Source organism: Aptenodytes patagonicus, chromosome 13 (genome assembly GCF_965638725.1).
Source record: "Aptenodytes patagonicus chromosome 13, bAptPat1.pri.cur, whole genome shotgun sequence".
Lineage (NCBI taxonomy): Eukaryota > Metazoa > Chordata > Aves > Sphenisciformes > Spheniscidae > Aptenodytes > Aptenodytes patagonicus.
In genome coordinates, this window is record NC_134961.1 from 146,810 (window position 1) to 166,064 (window position 19,255).

At 51.6% G+C, this 19,255-nt stretch overlaps 1 protein-coding gene across 4 annotated transcripts in view; it reads right to left on the bottom strand.

The window, feature by feature from the left end:
• Positions 1 to 19,255, bottom strand: part of RHBDF1 (rhomboid 5 homolog 1) — a 40,169-nt gene that overhangs the window by 4,859 nt on the left and 16,055 nt on the right. For all 4 annotated transcript variants that reach the window (XM_076350628.1, XM_076350630.1, XM_076350631.1 and 1 more), the window contains exons 2-12: positions 17,887 to 18,028; positions 15,578 to 15,708; positions 9,613 to 9,826; positions 6,553 to 6,759; positions 5,728 to 5,850; positions 5,405 to 5,565; positions 2,886 to 3,137; positions 2,144 to 2,255; positions 1,154 to 1,228; positions 386 to 547; positions 178 to 278 (exon numbers count right to left, since the gene is read on the bottom strand). In XM_076350628.1, coding sequence (XP_076206743.1) covers positions 178 to 278; positions 386 to 547; positions 1,154 to 1,228; positions 2,144 to 2,255; positions 2,886 to 3,137; positions 5,405 to 5,565; positions 5,728 to 5,850; positions 6,553 to 6,759; positions 9,613 to 9,826; positions 15,578 to 15,708; positions 17,887 to 18,028 — 1,680 coding nt within the window. The remainder of the gene's footprint in view (positions 1 to 177; positions 279 to 385; positions 548 to 1,153; positions 1,229 to 2,143; positions 2,256 to 2,885; positions 3,138 to 5,404; positions 5,566 to 5,727; positions 5,851 to 6,552; positions 6,760 to 9,612; positions 9,827 to 15,577; positions 15,709 to 17,886; positions 18,029 to 19,255) is intronic.

Here is a 19,255-nt window from a genome sequence, read left to right on the forward strand (position 1 = left end):
CCTCCCTTGCAGCCATTGGGGCAGGTAGGGACATTACTGCCCCCATGTCCCTTGGTCTCCAGAGCAGCTGCTGTCCCATCCAGCAATCAGCTGGCCTGGGACCCCATACCTCTCTGACTCTACTGTCATAGCAGCCCCGGTGCCTCCACGATGGCAGCCAGACTAGGTAGGACCTACCTGGGGTCCTGATGACAAACAGACCCAAATTGCCTCTTGCTTCCTGCCAGCATTGGTGTGCTGGGGTGATGGGGCCACTTCACCCACACGGCCAGCGTGGACTGCAGGAGAGAGGAGAGGTGTCACCGTGAAGCCCAGGGTGGGAGAAGCATCAACAGAAGTGGCCTTGAGCTTGCAGGGACAGCACAAAAGGGGCCACTGCACTCACCGAGCACTCCTCCTCCGAGGTCTGCACGCAGCCCGACTTGTCATTCCGTACGCAGCAAGCCGAGTGCTTCTCCTTCTCCCGCTTGGCACTGATGAAGCTGTGCACTTGCTGGTCCTGCCTCATGCATGGTGAGAACTTGGCCCCTAGGTGGATCAGGGCCTCCTGGCAGAGATGGAAACGCTCAGCTCGGCCAAGGGCCAGGCAATGATTGCCCAGGGCAGAGCAGGCTGGGGGAACTGCGAGGGGTATCCCCATCAGGACTCAAGGGACCAGGAACAAGTCCTGCATGATGAAACCCAGCACACATCAGGCATACTCTCAATATTTGATTTGAAGAAGGCAAGCCCAGAACAAAAGTTCAGTGATTTCCTTGCTGCCCATGGCCCCAGAAAGGCCAGCGCTGTGGCCAGGAAAGGAAACTTTGGGACACAACAGCCTTTCCCAGGGGGAATGGCATCAGGAAAGCTGTCACACACCATACAACTCTTGCATTTTCTCTAGCCCTGTGCTTGGCTTTGTAGGAACAGGGTGCAAAGCAGGAGTGCCAAGGTCCATCCCAGCCTCCAGGTAGCCCATTCTGCAGGGTGGTTGGGGCAGAGAGCACCACTGCCCCCTGCCACTGATGGCAGGGCCCCATGGGACGTCCAAACAATGGCAGCTGCTAGCACGAAGCTCCAAGCAGCGGAGGGGCCCTGGTCCCTGGGGTGGCACGGCTGCAGCACGCAGTCCCCCATCAGCCCACCAACAGTCCCAGCCAACGCCACTCACTGAGCTGGGGCCGATCCAGAAGTTTTCCTGCTGAACGTATTTGACATTTTCATAAACCCCTCTGTTTCGCAAGACCTGCAAGGAGAGAAAGCGAGAGCCCCGTGAGCTCCTGCCCACAGGGTCAGCAGAGCAAGCAGCAGGGGCTGGTGAAAACAGCACCCAGGATGAACAGAAATCCCCACAGCCAATGACTGGGCACACGGTTCTCTCAAACTGGTCTTTTGCAGGATCACAGGTAAGCCCCCATCGAGGCATGGGCACCTTCATCTTAAGATTTCATTTAAAATGTCTATCTCCGGCTACTTCAACTTTCAAGAAATCCCAGGGCCTGGAGACCTGGGAGTGGCTTGAGAGCCTGCAAAAAGCTTCACACAGCTCAGAAGCATAAGCAGCACCTGCCGGCACCATAGGCCCGGGTGCTGGTGACAGTGCTCTGAAAGCTGTCAGACACGTAGGTGAGAAGCTCCCCAGGGCATCCCCTGCATGCAGCAGGGATATGGCTGCAGAGATATGTACCCCAGGGACCTTTAACAACACGTGAGAAGGCTACAAACAGCTTCAAGATCAGCTCTCAAAGTCAGACAGGTCAGTTTTGCTCCTGGCAGAAGCAAAATCCTGCAACAGTTGTGAAAACTTAACTCAGGTTTGAAATATTTCCTTGCCATGAACATCCTTCTGGTCTCCACCAGGAGGGGAACAAGTTGTTTGAAAGGGCTCCCAGCACAGACACAAGAAGATCCTGCAAAGAGCCCACCATGCTTTGTGCTGGATATAATTTGATGTCAAGAGCAACATGGCTGCAGGAGGGAGAGAAGGCAGCATGGGGGCTCACAGAGATGCTGCAGGCAGCCCCCCAAGGCTGGACACCCAGCATCCAACCATCAAGGCCCTCAGGGAAGTAGCCAATATGCTGAAGACTACGACACAAGAGCCAGCAGCTGAAGGCTGAGACACAATCACACTCCAGGCAAGTCAGGGGGATTTACTTACTGAATCAACAGTTTCATGTTGTGAGAACCCCACAGGGGCAATGCCGTAGATGCACACAGCGAGGATGGTGATGAGTGAATGCACAAAGGTGACCCAGTAAGTGAAGAAAGGCCTGCATGGAGGGAAAGGAAAAAGATCAGAGGCAGAAACCCAGGCATATTAAATCTATTCACAAAACACAGGAGAAAAGCTGCTGTTTTTCCCCAGGGACCTTGGCAGAATCTGGGGTACAGGGCCAGGATCACCTAGGGATGCACAAGACTGGAGGCAATGACCTAAGGTCTTGCTGGCAGACAGACCCTGTTTACTCTGACTCCCCAATTACACTGGGCAAGCCACCCTTTCCCAAGCAAACATCCATGAGAACACATAAGCCTGATGCCAAAGTGTGCTGTGTGTCTGAACTAATGACTTTAGGGGAATGATCAGAGGCAGGGATACCTCAGCCTTCCTGTTCATCACAGGACAGTGGTGGTGGGGCAGAGATCTGCAGTCCCTCCAGGTAGCAGAGATACAGACACCCAACGCGACGTGAGGAGCAGGGTGAGCTCCCAGTGCACGGTGATGCTAACATGCTGCTGTCTGCTGCAGTTTTCACTGTACTTCAGGGATACAGTCTGGGAGGTCTTAGCAGCAGGTTTCACCCAATCACCCCGAGGCAGTGACCTGAGTCACCAAGGGGCAACAGCAATTACTCACTCGCTAGTTTTGTTGGGACCCCTTCTACAACTGCAGCTCTCACCTGTGATCATCCATGTCCTCAATCTGCCGCTTGACATAGCTGTCGATGCGCTTGCGGTATGTACGGTTTGTCAACTTCCCCACCATACCCAGGCCATACGGCCTCTTCTCCTTGGCGAAGAGCTTCCTGACGGGGACAGCGATGCGCTGGCCACGCTTTTGTGGGCTGACACTCACCACCTCCTGCCGCAAGCGGACCTTGGGCTGTGCCAGGGCCCCATCCTTTTGCTTCCTCCAGCCTCGCTCCAGTGGGCTGAAATAAAAAGCGGGACAGCGATGGTTTCCTTCTCCATGGCACAGCAATGGGGACCAGCCCTTCCCTGGTCTTTGGTGGCAGCAGACCCTCTGTCTGTCCCAGCACGGCCGGGCTGAGCAGCAGCTGATGGCAGACAAGGTGCCCTGAAGTGGAAGTATTTCAAAGGGTTATGCAGCACCAGTTGATGAAAGCGCAGGACTACACGCAGAAGGTGGTACAAGGCAGCTGTGCCAAACTAAGCCCCACCAATGAGGAGCTCTCAAGGCTTTAAAGAAGTGTTTCAGCAACAGGCTAAAATGGGGAGGCTGCAGCCGGGCACATCTGCAGCCTCACGCACGTCTATTTCCTCCTCTACTTCATTCCTCTTACTCTGCTCTCTGCTACGAAATGGAAGTGTAGTTTAGCCCAGCAGCGGAAATCCCCACCCTTGAAGCACTTTACTGTGATTGGACTGGCAAGTCAAACCGCCATTCCCACCAAATCAGAGAAGAGCAGGAATCCAGGCAGCTTCCCAGACCAAGAAAGTGACACTGTCACATGCTGCAAGCTGTGCCAGTTACCTCTCACGATCTGTCTTCCATTCCTCCCTTTATTTGCACCGATGCATGCATTTTTCGGGAGAACAACAAACCAGGCTTCAACAACACAATAAAAATCCCAAGCATCACTGTCTAAAGGAAGGCTTTTTTACCAAAATAGAGTATGTGATGAACGTTGCACAAGCTACTGGTGAATAGTACCTGCTTTGTAAGTCTCCATCATATTCAGATGTTTTTGTATTTCTTTGCTCTTAAAAGCAGTCTGGAGGTCAGGTCTGCAGCATTCAGACCCTGACCGAAAAAAAAAAACCCACAAACCTACCTACCATTTCACCCTTGCTCACTGCCTAGCACTGTAGTAGGCATGTCCCTGACGTACGCTCCGGTCTAGTTTACCTCCTCTGGCTTCCTAAATGACCCCCTCTGCACACAGACAATGGTTGTCAGAAGTGGTCAGAGAAACCAGCTGACAAACTTTTCTCTGAAAGATCACCAGAGCATCTTGGAGATATCATGACGGCTCTGAAGTATGGACAAGCAACAGGATGAGGGAGAATCTGAACGTCTAGCCAAAACCACTGCTGTGAAACTTCAGCTATTTTCAATATTGCACCTTGCAGAAGATGCATTTTTATAAAGCTGAAAGTCCCAACTTCCCCTTGGGAAGTCCTTCTCCAACAGAAAGTGCAGATTCCACTGCAGCCTGCTCTTGCCCCAAGAGTTCAAGTGGTTTCTGTGTTATGCACGTGTCGTTTCCCAATATTTCCGGTGCTGGGCTATCAACCTATGCCAAAATAAACACCTGGCCACCTAAAAGGACACCCGACTATGATTCTGATAACAGTTCTCTGAAGTGTGATAGAAATGTATTTTCTTCAGTAAATAAAATTATTTAAGGAGATCCAAATGGAGCCAAGAAGACTGAGACCGTCTCAGAGGAGTGACAACAAACTCCCACCATTTGCTGCTTCCACTTATGTTAAGACTGAGTCAAGTTCTTGGAAACACTTGAAGGGAAAGCACCAACACAGCAAGATGGGCCGTGAGCAGCAGAACCACAACAAGGACCTCCCTGTCTGCTCCATGTTCACACCCAGCGGAGCTCTCTGCTGGGGTGAGCTGCCAGCTGAGCTAGAGCTGACTCGGAAACGACACAGAGCAATTACTCAGTACCAGTTACTCAGGTGGAAAAAATCTAGGCATACAATACAGTACCACCCACATATTTGTAGGGCTCTCAGCATCAGTGCCACACCTTTCTCTTATTTTGAGTGAGGAATGTAGCCCAGCTCGACACTCAGCAATGCTTCACACCGCTCCTTGGAGCGAGACAACAGTTCCTGGTGACTGTGGCAATGGCAACAGTCTTCTCGTCTTTGCTACGTTCTCCATAGCCAAAGACTGGGCCCTCAGCATCCTCACAGCTCATTTAAAGTGTCTTTTGTTTCCTCAAGGCATGATACAGTCTCCGAAACACATCACGTGAGGCTGGAAATTGCTGGAGAGACTGCAGAGGTGGCCTCAGAGTCACCTTTCACATGCATGGGTAGTGGGGCAGGAGGTCTTAAGCTGGGTTTAAAGAAAACCCATCACTGCACTGCTCTTTGAGCTTTGCACCAAGCACCCACAGCACTCAGATCCTGGCTTCCTCCATGCAGGAGGTCCCACTCTGAATGGGTGGGCCACCCCATGTTAGGCTTTGGCAGCTTCCAGGAAGATACTCACAGTAGCAAGTGGCTTCTTTCAAGCTCATTTTTGTCCAAGGCACCTCCTGTGAGATCTGTCTGATCCGGAGGTTTCACCTCAGCATCTTTGATTGCAGCTTCTGATGGCGACTCAAACACTTCATCTGGATAAGTAGAGAGCTCCTCATGAAGGACTCCTTCCTGGGCAGAGAAACAGAAGTCCCATCAGAAGAAGCCAGCATCACGTTTGAGACACCAGCCCTGGCAGAAAGCAGTGCTGCTCTCTGCAACACACAGTCCTGCCAGACCTAGAGTCTTGCACTGCCTCTGGGGCCAGTACCACGCCAGAGCCCTGCCCCTCACCCGAGCGAAGAAAGACGTGTCGAGCTCATCTGGAAAATCCACCGTGTCCTCCTCCAGGAAACTTGCTGGGGTGAAGCTGCGCCGCTGAGCTCTCCTCAGGGTGCTGTCCTTCACAGAGCGCCCCTATAGCCAGGGAAATTGGCATCGAGTCACTGCGAGAAACCTGAACCCCGGGCACATGCAGGGCCACCCCAGCCAGCGCACAGGGAGCCCAAGTGCTGAGCTGGTTCACGCTTGTGTGTGGAGCACAGCAGACCTGCTGATGTGTGATGCCTTCCTGGTGAGACTCACAAGTGTTACCCCACTTCTCAGTCCACAGTGCCCATCTCCCATGCAGGTGAGGCTTGCAGCATGCTCCTCTACCACATGTTGTACAATGTCTCTGACCAAACCGCAGTGATGGGTGGTACTGGACACAGCAAAAAGGTCACTGGGCCCAGGAAAGCAGACACGTGGCAGGATGAAGAGACTTGCATAGTAAGAGCCTCAGGTACTTCTGCTCTTCCATGACTGCTGACCAGGTGCAGATGGACACCCATCCAGGCAGGCTGAACTGGACCTGCTGGAACGCTCTGAGGCTGCTGGCTGTGGGAATCAAAGCCACCAGGCCAATAAAGGGAAAGCACAACCTGTACCAAAACCTAGCCATCATCCCTGCTTCTTGCAAATCCTGCTTCCTAGACACATGGCTGAAACAGAACAGGAGATGGCTTGGTTTCTTCCCCTCCACAACTGCTCTCCCCATCCTCCTTGCTCAGCAGCTCCTTCCCTCTCACCCTTCTTTCAGGGCAGAGCCCCATCCTGCCGCCCTCCCACAGACAGTACCTTCACCAAAGCTGCAGCTGCTCGGAAACTCATTTTGGCAACAGACTCCCGTTTCCGCCGTCGTGGGAGGCGATTGAACCCTGAGCGCGAGCTGGTGAAGGAGCAGAGCGACGTGGCACCTGGCGTGATCGGTGTGTGTGGGATGCTGCAGCCATCATTGTCATCAGCCATACGGAAAGCTCGGCCACGGGCCAAGGGGTCTATGATCTGCCGAGAGAAGAAGCCCATCAGTCCATTCACCCCCAAACCCTTCCCTACCAAGCCCTCCTCCCTCCAAGCAAACATCTTGAGACCGTGACAGTGGCCTGGCTCCTGGGATTGACCAAGAACCAGGCTGGACGGACCAACAAGCAATCCTACAATAGGGAGATAAGGAATAACCTATTGCAAGCTAAGCCCTAGTTGTAAGCCTCAAACCTAAGCCCTCAAACCTCTCTCCCTGCCCTTTTTTTTTTTTCTCCCCTCTTTTTTTTCCCTTTTTCTTTTGTTGGTATTGACTATTTTCACCCAGAATGTTCCTGATGTTCACAGGAGACTCCAAACCTCCTTCAGCCCTTCCTAAGCTCTTGGTTTCATTCATTTCCTGTGCCAGTGAGGTCTACAGTCAGAGAATGTGCTGTCTGAACAGGAGTTTGAGAAAACCCTGAAAACAGCCATGCTCTTTCTCCAGCTAGTTTCCTTTCCAATACTGGACAGCCCAGGACTTAAACAGTATCCTGTTGAAGCTTAGCTGTATATTTACATCTGCTTCCATTAATTAAGTTATAACAGCTGGAAAAAAGCAGGCAAGCTTCCAGAGGCTGCAAGCCCTTCTTTGGGACTCTTCAGGCCAAAGCTCTCACTTCTTCCAAACATACAAATCAACCTAATGAAAATATTGCCTTCAGCTACAAACCCTGCCTCTGTCCTTACATCATCACAGCTGTTGTTTCCATAAGACTTCTATGCTTTATCCTAACGTTTTACGAGCTTTTTTTAATCCACAGTTGCACACTCAACAGGAAGGTTTATGGGCTTACATCTACTGATACCACATTTGGTATCAGTATGATACCACTACCAGAGGGCAGTGGTCAATGGCTCAATGTCCAGATGGAGATTGGTGACAAGTGGCGTCCCACAGGGGTCCATATTGGGGCCGGTACTGTTTAATGTCTTCATCAATGGCACAGACAGTGGGATCGAGTGCACCCTCAGCAACTCTGCAGATGACACCAAGCTGAGTGGTGTGGTCAACACGCCAGAGGGACGAGATGCCATCCAGAGGGACCTGCACAAGCTCCAGAAGTGGGCCCGTGTGAACCTCATGAGGTTTAACAAGGCCAAGTGCAAGGTCCTGCACCTGGGTCGGGGCAACCCCCAGTATCACTACAGGCTGGGGGATGAAGGGCTTGAGAGCAGCCCTGCCGAGAAGGACTTGGGGGTACTGGTGGATGAAAAGCTGGACATGAGCCAGCAATGTGCGCTCGCAGCCCAGAAGGCCAGTAGTATCCTGGGCTGCATCCAAAGCAGCGTGGCCAGCAGGTCGAGGGAGGGGATTCTGCCCCTCTACTCTGCTCTGGGGAGACCCCACCTGGAGCACTGCGTCCAGTTCTGGAGCCCTCAGCATAAGACACGGACCTGTTGGAACAGGTCCAGAAGAGGGCCACAAAAATGATCAGGGGATGAAACACCTCTGCTATGAAGAAAGGCTGAGAGAGTTGGGGTTGTTCAGCCTGGAGAAGAGAAGGCTTCGGGGAGACCTTATTGCAGCCTATCAGTACTTAAAGGGGGCTTATAAAAAAGATGGTGGCAAACTTTTCAGCAGAGCCTGTTGCGACAGGACAAGGGGGAATGGCTTTAAACTAAAGGGGGGTAGATTCAGACTAGATCTAAGGAAGAAATGTTTTACGCCGAGGGTGGTGAAGCACTGGCACAGGTTGCCCAGAGAGGTGGTGGATGCCCCATCCCTGGAAACATTCCAGGTCAGGTGGGACGGGGCTCTGAGCAACCTGATCTAGTGGAAGATGTCCCTGCCCACGGCAGGGGGGTTGGACTAGATGACCTTTAGAGGTCCCTTCCAACCCAAACTATTCTATGATTCTATGTTCTGATTTAATGTAGCCCACATAGAGCCCAGCAATATTTCTGAGTCTCCTGTGACCAAAGACTAACTGCAAGACACTTCAGCTAGTAAGAAAACAGGAAAGAGCACAAGGTGAAACTTGATTGAAAGATGCACAATATTCTCCTCTGCTTCAGTGATGCAGCCAGGCTTCAGGTCACAGACTAACCTGCTTTGGAAGGAATTTGTTTCCCCACTTGCCCAGGTTGCAGTGGTGCTCGCTAACGCAAAGTAATCAACCACTTTGATTACTATCGCTGAATGGAGCAAAGGGGAGAGCTGGGACATTGTGGGTTAGTTCTGAAGTGCTGGTAACTGGATGTTCTTGGTTGGGTCTTGTCCCCTGGGGTTACACTTGAAGGTAGCGAGTAGGGGGCTACCAGATGCCCTTTTTGCAGGCACTCAAAACCAATTCTGAGGACCTGTGAGCAGAGCTATAGTACCGCTGCTGCAAGAGACACTTTTCAAAGTCCTAAAACATAACCAGGTTCCTATGAGGACAGTAGCTGTGCTACTGCCTGCATTCTGCTTGGGACAAGGATCCACTAGGCAAGTGCCGTGAGTGATACCAGGCCTGTTACTGTATATTTGGTTCCAGGATACTGGCCACTCTGTGTACAACAGAATTTTGTCCTTGCAAAATGGCAGCAAAAAGCCCAAGCTGAGAGCTCTTGGACATGCTGCACACATCTAATCACCACCATAGTCACAACATGACAAACACGGCTCTGAGCCTATCACTGAAACAGCTGAGGGATCTCAGCCGATGAGACTGGAGAGAGGCTGCTGAAGGAGGGAGTCTGCCAAACTGTATCTGAGACTTGAGAAGTGTCTGAGCATGGAGCCCAGACATGTCCAGGCAGAACTAAGCCCACAGATAGGTCACAGCTGCCAAAGTGGTAAAGACACCGTGCAGGAAACTCACGATGGCCTTGACTCTGTCCCAGGTTACTCACCTTTTGCATGCCCAGCTGGCAGGGTCCGACATAGAGCGGAGGAGGAGTCTCTGTGCTTGTTAGAGAAATATTGTCCTGACTGGGCAAGTCCATTTCCCGGATGACCTGAGGTTTCAGCTTCCCATACCGCAGGCTGCAGTGGCGGAGGCTCTTTCTCTGCCATTTCTGAGTAGCGTCGCTGTCTTTGCTCACCCCAAACCAGTCCGCTGTGCCTCTGAAAGATGCCAGCATGCAGGTGCAAAGAAGCATTATGTTTGCTTGGACTATGCACATGAGAAGACAAAACCCCCAGTGGTCACTTCCAGCGCACCCCAATTCAAAGACAGGCAGAACTCTTCCCCACGAGCATCTTGCAGCCTGTCCTCAGCTGGTTTTAGCAACCTGACAGATGCTGGCCAGAAATGTTCAACCATCAACAGCATTCTGTCTCTTAAGACAGAAGAGAAATGACAGGAGAGATTCACTGTGTGTAAAGGACAGTTTTTTCCTGAGTTTTTCCAAAAAGAAAGAAAAAGAGATGGAACAGAAATTCAGAAAAGAATTTGGTGAAAGGTGGTTTTTTTTCTTTAAAAACCATCTATTGAAAACACTTACCGTCTTCAGGCCAGCTCATTGTGGGATTGTACCGTTTCATGGCTCTGTAGCTTCTCCCAAGAGCCACCAGAATTCACTGTTCTCTCCCAGCCTCCCCCCACACTCCCAGGATATCCCTAACTTCTCCATCTCATGCTGCATCAGGAGGATTTCTATCCTCCTCAAAGGTAACATTAATGGCAAATGTTTGCTGTGGTCCTGATCTCTGCTAAGCCAGACGCACACAGTTCTAAGCTGCTGGTTGCAGAAGTAGGAGCAAAAGGTCGCAGCCACGAGGTAGGTTTGCTGCCAAGTGGCTGCTGTCACAGAAGAGCAGTGGATCAGAAGCAAAATCCCAAGGAAGGTGGAGAGGCATCAGGATAAGTCAGACTAACAACCTACTTCAAATACTGCAGGACAGCTGGTACCCTAAACCTACAAAGATCATCACAGCCCTGCCAAGCCTTTCCCACTGTGGTTAATCCTTCCTCAGAAGATGACAAGCTGTGTCAGCCTACAGTTGTCTGGCCCAGGTGTCGAACCCTGAAAGTCCTTCCAAGCCAAACCCAAAACCCTGGTCTCAGAACCCCTGCTCAGGAGCAGGATTTCCAGCTGCTGAGAAGGAAGATCTCACAGATCACAAAGGGAGTATTAAAACAGACACTGGAGTAAAGGCTGGATTAAATCTAGAATTAAGTCACACAGGGGAACTGAGTCAGTGCACTGGAGACAGGAAACTAGACCTATGTTTTGTACCCTACCGAGCAAAAATACCATCAACCAACAGGTGAAGGTGTCCTGCCAACATGTAAAAAGATGTGACTTTGAAACCCACAGCCTTTCCAGCTAAAACCTCCGATGCAAACCACCACGCATTGCCATCAGCCTTCCCTGTCCTCCCAACAATCCAGAACAGACCCTTCAGCAGGCATGAGGTCACGTGGGCCATTGCTAGATCTCACCTGACCTCACTGACCCAAATGTCTCCAGCAGGTCAACAGGGGCCAGACCTCAGAGACAGGGCTACGTGCATGTCTCAGAGCACTGCTCTGCTCCCACAGACCCACATCTCGTCAGAGCAATCTTCGTCTCCGTTCAGAGCAGAAGGGCCTAGAGTCGGCACTTGGCCTGACAGACCCAAACCAAGCCTACAGCACAGAGGTAATGCTCTGGCCAGGCAGATGCACAGGCACAACACACGCCACAAAACAGTCTTACAACTCAGAGGGCTTCTCATAGACTGCCGTAACCAATATTTCAACACCAAGGTGACCTTGAGTGACAAGCCCATACACAGGGCCACTCCTCAAAGGGATAGAACTGAGGGTTGTTTGTGCGCATATGAGACTGCTGATGAATGGCCCATTGCACCAACAGCAGCGCCTCACAGCCCTCTGAAACTGTGCTCCCGCTAGCCTGGAAGGACAAGCACCACCACAGCTGGTCCAGGGCCAGGGTAAAGAGCTGTCCTACTCTCTGATCATAGTCAAGATAGTCCAGGAGAGCTGACTACAGAGTTGGGGTACCTGAAGCACCCTGGGAAGATGCTGAAAGCCCCTGTCCAGCTGGGGAGCCCCACCACATCCTACAGACTCCCTGGAGCACTGTCACAAGCAACGAACCAACATCAGAGGTCAACTCTCGCTCTTCTATCGCGGTGAGTTAACCAGCCCTGAAAGCCCAAGACCAAACGCAAGCAGTCGCCAAAGGCGGACACAGTGCCACAGTGGCATCTGGCCAAGGGCAGCATTGAGGACGGTAGGACAGGAATGGACTCCTGGGCATTAGGTGCAGTCCCTGCCACGCACAAAGTCACGTTGTCTGTCTGATTTAAAAGTTTACTGAGCTCCAGTCTTGGGGTGGTGGTCGATGGGCCATTGTGCCCTGGACTCCTGGAGTGGCTCATCTCCTTGGTGCTAAGTAAACGAAGACCTCCACCTCAAAAAGAAGACAGTCACATTTGGATTAGAAAAAGCCGTAATGTCAACAGGGAAAGAGCGGATGCTCTGTTCCATTCACCAGCTTCTGAGCCCCGTCTGGACCAACATGACTAGCATCTGCTCGGCGCTGCTTCCTCTCCTTCCCCTTCTGCCCCAAGGAGGCTTTGGGGCCAACATATGCATACGCCACATGTTGCATTGATGCTAGCAAAGGCAGGCTGTGCTATGGCTGCCCTGGGGAGATATTCCAGCTACGGTGAACACCAGGAGGTTGACAGCTTGTTAGGAAAGGCAGGAGGGAGTGAGGCTGGCGGGTAGACAGCTTGTTAGTCCATGCTACTTATTGACAGCTGCCTGCATATTTAGTAGGAGTGACAACTGGTTTTTGTTAGAAGCACACATGAACTTTCTCACTCCCGCCTGTTTGTAGGCGTCCTGGCCAGCCCTGGGAAGGCAACGTGGTCCCAGCAACAGCCACAATCTGTGCAGTTCACAACAGTCCTTGCACACACATGCAGGTGTGGGTTTCACACTCAGTGCTACCAGTACCTGAAAAACGATCGGGGCAGGGACTGCCGCTTTCTCAGGGAACTCCTGCCCACCCGGTGCCCATGAACGGGCAGGGTCTGACTTCTTTGAAACCGTACCTGCCTGCTGCAAAGAAAAGAGAGCTGAAGGGAAGGAGCCTGCAGGGCTGTGGAGGGGAGCAGCGACCTGCATCCAACACCTCTCCGTCTCCTTCCATAGCCCCATCGGCAGCAGTTGTGCCACACTGCACATGACAGCGGCCTCCAGCTGAGAGCATGACCTACGAGAAACAACCAAACTCAAGCCACACAACACCATCTTTGAACCCAGGAGGCTGCTGAATCCTTTTGGTGCATCTGCACCTCTGACGTATGTCTCCCGTTGCTCTTGAAGATAGCAGGGATACTGCAATCCCCCTCAACCCCCAGTCCTCTGTGATCTGCCTTCTTCTGCCGAGATGCCCAGCTATGGATCCCACTGGCTGGCTTTGGACACTGGAGTGTGAAACCAGGGAGGTGTCCGCAGGCCAAGATATCATCTGCTTAGATACAGGTGTCTGATGCCACTGGAAGTGCCCCAGGCCCATTCTGGTTGACCCTGGCAGGATCTTGCCTGGTGCACAAGTCTATCTGTGCCACATCTGCTGCCTTGCATGGACATCTCGGACACCCCGCGAGACTGGAATGGGTGTTAGATGCCTATACTCAGGCACATGAATCACTCCCATGCCATGTTCTGGATCACACAGGCTTGACCTTAGGCTCACACTTGATCTGTATCCTCCAAGCCCCAGGGAACAGGACGGTGTGGAGTCCTGTTGCCAGAACAGTTTCACATTCTGTGCATCCTAGGGGCTGTGTTAAGCAGAAAACCTGGCAGTCAGCCTCCCTGGACTTACAAAACAAACCCCCAAGATGCCTTTATGGATGCATGGTCTGCAATTCTCCATTGCATCCCTAGCTTTGCTAAACGGAGCACAGGTTTTTAGGCCTTTCCTTGGTACTTTCCAGTTCCCTGTCCTTGTTTCTGATCCACTTATTTCATGTTTTTATTGCTAGTGTCATGTCCTGTGTGCATCTCCTCCAGTTCTGCCCCTCGGAAAGTCCTTCTCACTGCGGCACCTGCTCTCCTACCCACATCCCACAGCGCACTGTAGAAGTCGCCCACGAGCTGCGAGTCCTCCAGGAGGAAGAGACTTGGCCACCCCCCGTGCTGCACAGCAGCCTGCATGAGACAACTCAGCACTGCAAAATAGCATTGAACCCCCCGCATACATACTCTGAGCAGGAGACTCCCAGGACTTCCAAAACCATTTGTGCACCTCTGGGCCACTCCCTGTGGGACTGCACATACTCCCAGGGTACAAAATGCCTACACAGACCATTAAGCACAGGCAGGGACGAAGCCATCAACCTGAGCCCCAGCACTTCCATTACAGCCTGGGCAGGCCAGAGGAAGACATGTCACAGGGTCTGTTGGTGCAACAGCCACATGTGTCTGCACACTGCCCCAGTGCTAGGCAAGACATTAGCATCTCCCTCAGTGTGTGGGAGCTTCACCACCACTGTCCAGCACTCCTTCCTTGCTCACTGTAGCTCCATATGCCTTGTCTGTCTTATAATGTACTAGCACTGGGGGCAAATTTGTTCCCCCAGCACCAAAGTGCTTTGCATTTCCCCAACCTCTCCGCCCTACACACAAGCTGCATGTTGTGAGGACCTCTGGGGGAGAAGGCTACCCTGGCCCTCCCACACAATGCTTCTTGTCAAGGCCTCTGCAGCACCCTCCCAGGATATCCCCTCATCCTTGACATACTCTTGCCTAATTGTCCTGGCAAGGAGTGGAACAAGGGCAGGCAGGTGAGGGAAGAGGCAGTCTAAGTGTGCAAGGACAGCCTCAGGCAGGCCCAGAAGCTGCCCACAGCCCTGAAAAGAGCAGACACTGCTTCATGGCTCAGCCCTCCCAACCTCGCAAGAAGCAGGATCACAAAGAGCTGCTGTGGGAGAGTTTCACCACCAAGGTAGCTGGGGAACGTCTGAGGCAAAGGAAAACAGTGCATGGGAGGTCAGTCTCTCCCACAGCCGGAAAGTTGCTCCTTTGTGGGTGGGCGAAGCCTGGCTGGCTGAAAGTGCCCCTGACCTGTGGAGCACCAGGGATGCTCCTGGGATCCAGGTAGGCCTGACGCACTGCCAGGGATACAAGTCAGGCATCTCAGGAGAGCAGCTGGGAGAGCCACTCCCTTTGGACAAACTGGAATAAGCCTTTGCCACGGGGAGGGAAGGAGCATTCAGCTGTATGGCCGTGCCTCAGAGACCCCTGGGTCGTGGGGACAAATGCTAACCCTCTGTGCAGGCACGGGGGACAGGACTGGAGCAGCCTCTCCCTACTCTCCAACACCCCCCATAGCCATCTCAAGGACCTGCCAATGAGCTAGTGCCAGGACCCAAGCTGCTGAGAGCCCTGGACTGCTGCCTCCCCCAGCAATCATATGCTCTCAGATACCGCACCAAAGCAAGCCCAGCACACCACATCATACCATCTTAGCTAAACATCAGGGCCTGAGGCATCCTGTTACTCAGAAACAGCCAGCTCCCTGCAGCATGGGGGCAGTCAAAATTTGTCTCTAAGTGGCAAGAACCATTCATTGTCCTGATCACCGCAATCTTCCTCCCAGGACTTGTCTCCTCACTTACTAAAGACAGGTTATATAGCACCACTGGGCTTATATATTGGGGACCTATCTGCACCCACCCTCTTCTGCAACCTCATGATAGATAACAAGGGAGACAACCTAATCCTGCTGTGACAGCATGCCACTTAAGTGCCAGGCAATGGGACAAGCAGAGGACCATAAATCCACAAATAACGGGTGGGAATGGATGGCAGAATCCACTAAAGCAGGCTCCATAAACTCAGTGTCTCACCTCTTGATGGTCTGGGTGATTGAGGTCTGTCGTTGTAGCACCGGTCTCCTCACTTCGTTTGGCAGGGAGGGCACACGGGTGTTGTCGGCGGGCATGCTCACGCTTCGCAGAAAGGCCTGACGTCTCGTTGGCTATGAGGAAAAGCAGGAGGGGAGTGAGTGTTCTCAGAGTGATGCTCTACGAGGCCAGCCAGGTTGTGGAACATTTAGTTAGCAATTCAACAGCCACCCAACACCCCAACCACAAGCTGGGTACACGCAGTTGGGCAGCAAAATCAGGCTAACAAGGACTGTGTTCATGTTAGCCAGGAATGGCTCTGCAGCACAGAACAGTTAGCATCAAGGATGCAGCATCTGCATGTTGCGGTGGGTCTCAGTTCAGACTTGCTCTAGCCTGGCCCATGGACTGATGTCCATTTGTAGATGGGGTGTATTACATGAGCTCCTGCAACATACCCTCTTGGCTTTTTTCTAGCCAGAAGAAACACAGATCACATATTTCTAGACCACTCCACAAGGTGAAGAGAAGCACAGTAAGTGAGATTTGCTTCATAAGTGACTCTGGATCTGCATTAAAAGCCTGCGAGAGCTGTGGGTCAGTCTGTGCTGTAGCTGCTGCCTGGTGCAGGCTAAGCAAGCTGGGAAAGCCACATTGGCTTTGTTCATAACCTAGTTGTCTGGACACACTCAGGTCTGAAAGCTCCTGGCATGCCTTGGCTGAATGTCACCTACCAAATATGACACAACTCACCAGACTGTTCTCAGCTTATACAACTGCCTCCCCGGGGCTGCTCTGGATTAATTTTTCATGAGCTTGGCAGAGACACCATCTCCCATTTATAAAATGCAGGCTGAGCAGACTGTCCCTCCGGCAAGTGAAGCTCTGATCAACTGTTTCTCTGGTCAGACACTGTCTCTGCCTCAAGACTACTTGCTACTCCAGCCCCTCTAGCCCAGAAAGCTAGTAATTTCTACTAATCTTAACATTTTTGTTATGTTTTATGTTAAAACAATGCATAGATACTCAGGTTATAAGCCAAAGGAGCCCATTATGCATTCCTATCCTGACAGACTGTGCTGTGTACACCAGACCTCCAGAGAACATCACCTCCGCCAGCTTCTGTCATAAGTACAGAGTGTCTCTCCAGAAGGCGCCCAGTTGGATTCAGAGATTTCAGGTGAGAGAACATCCATCAAAGCCTCAAATAAGTGATTCGGAAGGTCTCAACCTGCACTGTTAAAACCCTGCTTTTCACTTCTAATCCCTGCAAGCTGAATCCTGATCACTTTCCTTCCAAGGGAAGACCAGGACCAAGATTTATCTACCAGAAGCTGCCACATAACTGAAGTGCATTTTAGTCCCTGGATCAAGGAGTGGCGAAGAGGCCAGACCTTGCTATTCCAAGCACAATGTAAGTTCCCTCTTAAGACAAGCTTGTCGTCAACTCCCCTCCAGGGAAGCTACATAACCCTCCATTTCTCTGATGGCTAAACCATTCTTTCACATAAGCAACTGAAGCCAGGCACTGCACCACGTCCATGGAGCTGGGCAGTAAGAACTCTCCGGCTCTGCCTTTGGTGCAGGTAGACTCTCTTCCTGCAGTAAGGTCACACGAGCAGCCAGCAATCATCCTACCCAGGTCTCACCCATACATGAGAGTTTTTGCCACCTTGTAGCAGAAATTCCTGTTATCCTTCCTATTCCCAGCACAAATATGGCTGTTTTACTCTCATACTTTGCACAGTTCCTATTAACCTATCACCCCATCTCTGCTTCACCACTCTTCAATATTACTTATTTCTCATCCCACATGATTTTCTTATGTTCGTCATGCTGGTAACAGCTTTGTGTTGCCAGCAACTGTTCTTTCTCTGCTGTTACTGACGACAGCTTGTCATTACCTCAGCTATTCATAAGTCAGCTCATTTCTGCACGAGCTCCAGCACTTCCAGGCCCTCACGTTTGTCTAGGAGCCCTTCACCCCCAGTCCCCTTAAGAAATGCTTGTTTGAATACCTCACTCCCATATCCCCCAGCCAGGACACTTTGCACAATCCCCACATCCAAACAGTCACATCCACTGATCTGAGTACATCAGCAACGCACTCTCATCCCTCCCACATCCCCTTCAAGGGGGAGTTAATTACTGATCATAAATTTACCCAATGGTAAACCTGCCATCACACGCTGCCTTTCTCTCAGCCAAGACTGCTGGAGACCACGGGCACAAGCATGCTCTCAGTGCAGTGGGGCTCTGCACACCCCCTCCACAGCTCCGCAGACCCTCCCTCCAGCCCCTGGCCTCTGTACCTGCACAGGCTGGGGCTCTTCTGGCACCGACATGGGCACCGGCACCGGGATGTCCAGTTTTAACCATGGTGGCTTCTTCCGCTGTAAACTGCTTGTGCTGTCATGTCGCGCCTCCGACATCGTCCCACGTTTGTCCTCAGGCCTAGGAGAGGGGAGAAGTCACAGTCAGGAGGGAGCCAGGCTCATCCCTGACACGGTACGTGCCGGCAGGGCCAAGCAGAGCGCCCTCCTCCAGGCTGTGACTGATGGGACCCAAGCCCCATGCTGGACAACTTCCCAAACTCCTCATGAGGGTTCCGGCGTCACAGCTTGTGTCCGTGCTGGTCAGCCAGGACCAGACACTCGGAGGACATGGCACGTTTCTAAGGCCTGCAGGATCTCGAGCCAGGTGCCAGAGACCGCAGTCACAAGTTTGAAAGTCACCTCCCATTGAGATTTTTGCTGAGACTACTGTGAGATTCAGATTCCTTAAGAACCAGTCATGAATTAAATCTTAATGAGATCTGGATCCAGTCCAACCAGCTAAGTAACTGCAGTACCAAAAGCCACTGACCTCCCTCTAAAAACAGCTTGTGACTCACAGAGGCACCCTTGCCCACCCAAAGCCAAGCACCACACTTTCCTACCTAACTACTACTTAGCAATTAGCAAGTGGCCGTTTCTCATTGCTGGTTCTAATCTCTTTTAAATGTAGTCATTTTCTAGAAACATGACATAGTCCACAGAGTAATACAAGTATAGCATGAACATTAGAGAACTGGCACTAATCCTGAACTAAGAGTGGTCTTTATACATAAATAATAATGATACGGTATTTAAATAAAAACCACTGTGCTACCAAAAATGCCAGAGTAACCAGAGTGACGCGCCGTCATCTTGCTCACCCTACTATACTGCAACTTTCTCCTCCTGTTTAGGTTGCATGCAGTGGGACAGGGACCATGCAACTCTTTCAGGCTGGCAGAATGCCTACTTTACTCTGCATGCTCAGAGAAACAATTAAGAAAATAGATTTCATTGGAGGAAGATCAGCTCAGATACCTCCACAGGTAACTTCCAACCTAAGTTATTCTACAAGCCCATATTTCTTCCTCTCCTAGCACACACGCAACTGAAAGCTAGCAGTGGGAAGCACATGTGCTGAATGGGACAACAGATCCAATTCCATCCCAGCTCCCTCCTTGTGTTGTCCTAGGCTACAAAAATCAAGAGTCCCAGCCTCTTCCCCCACCATGGTGGACAGATGAAGTAAACATCCAGTTAACTTAGCAGGCACACAGGATTTGAAAGGGACTAGGAGAAAAGCTATTTGGATTAAAACTCAGTGCTCTTACAATGTCACAGTCAATTTATTTTAAATGCACAATGA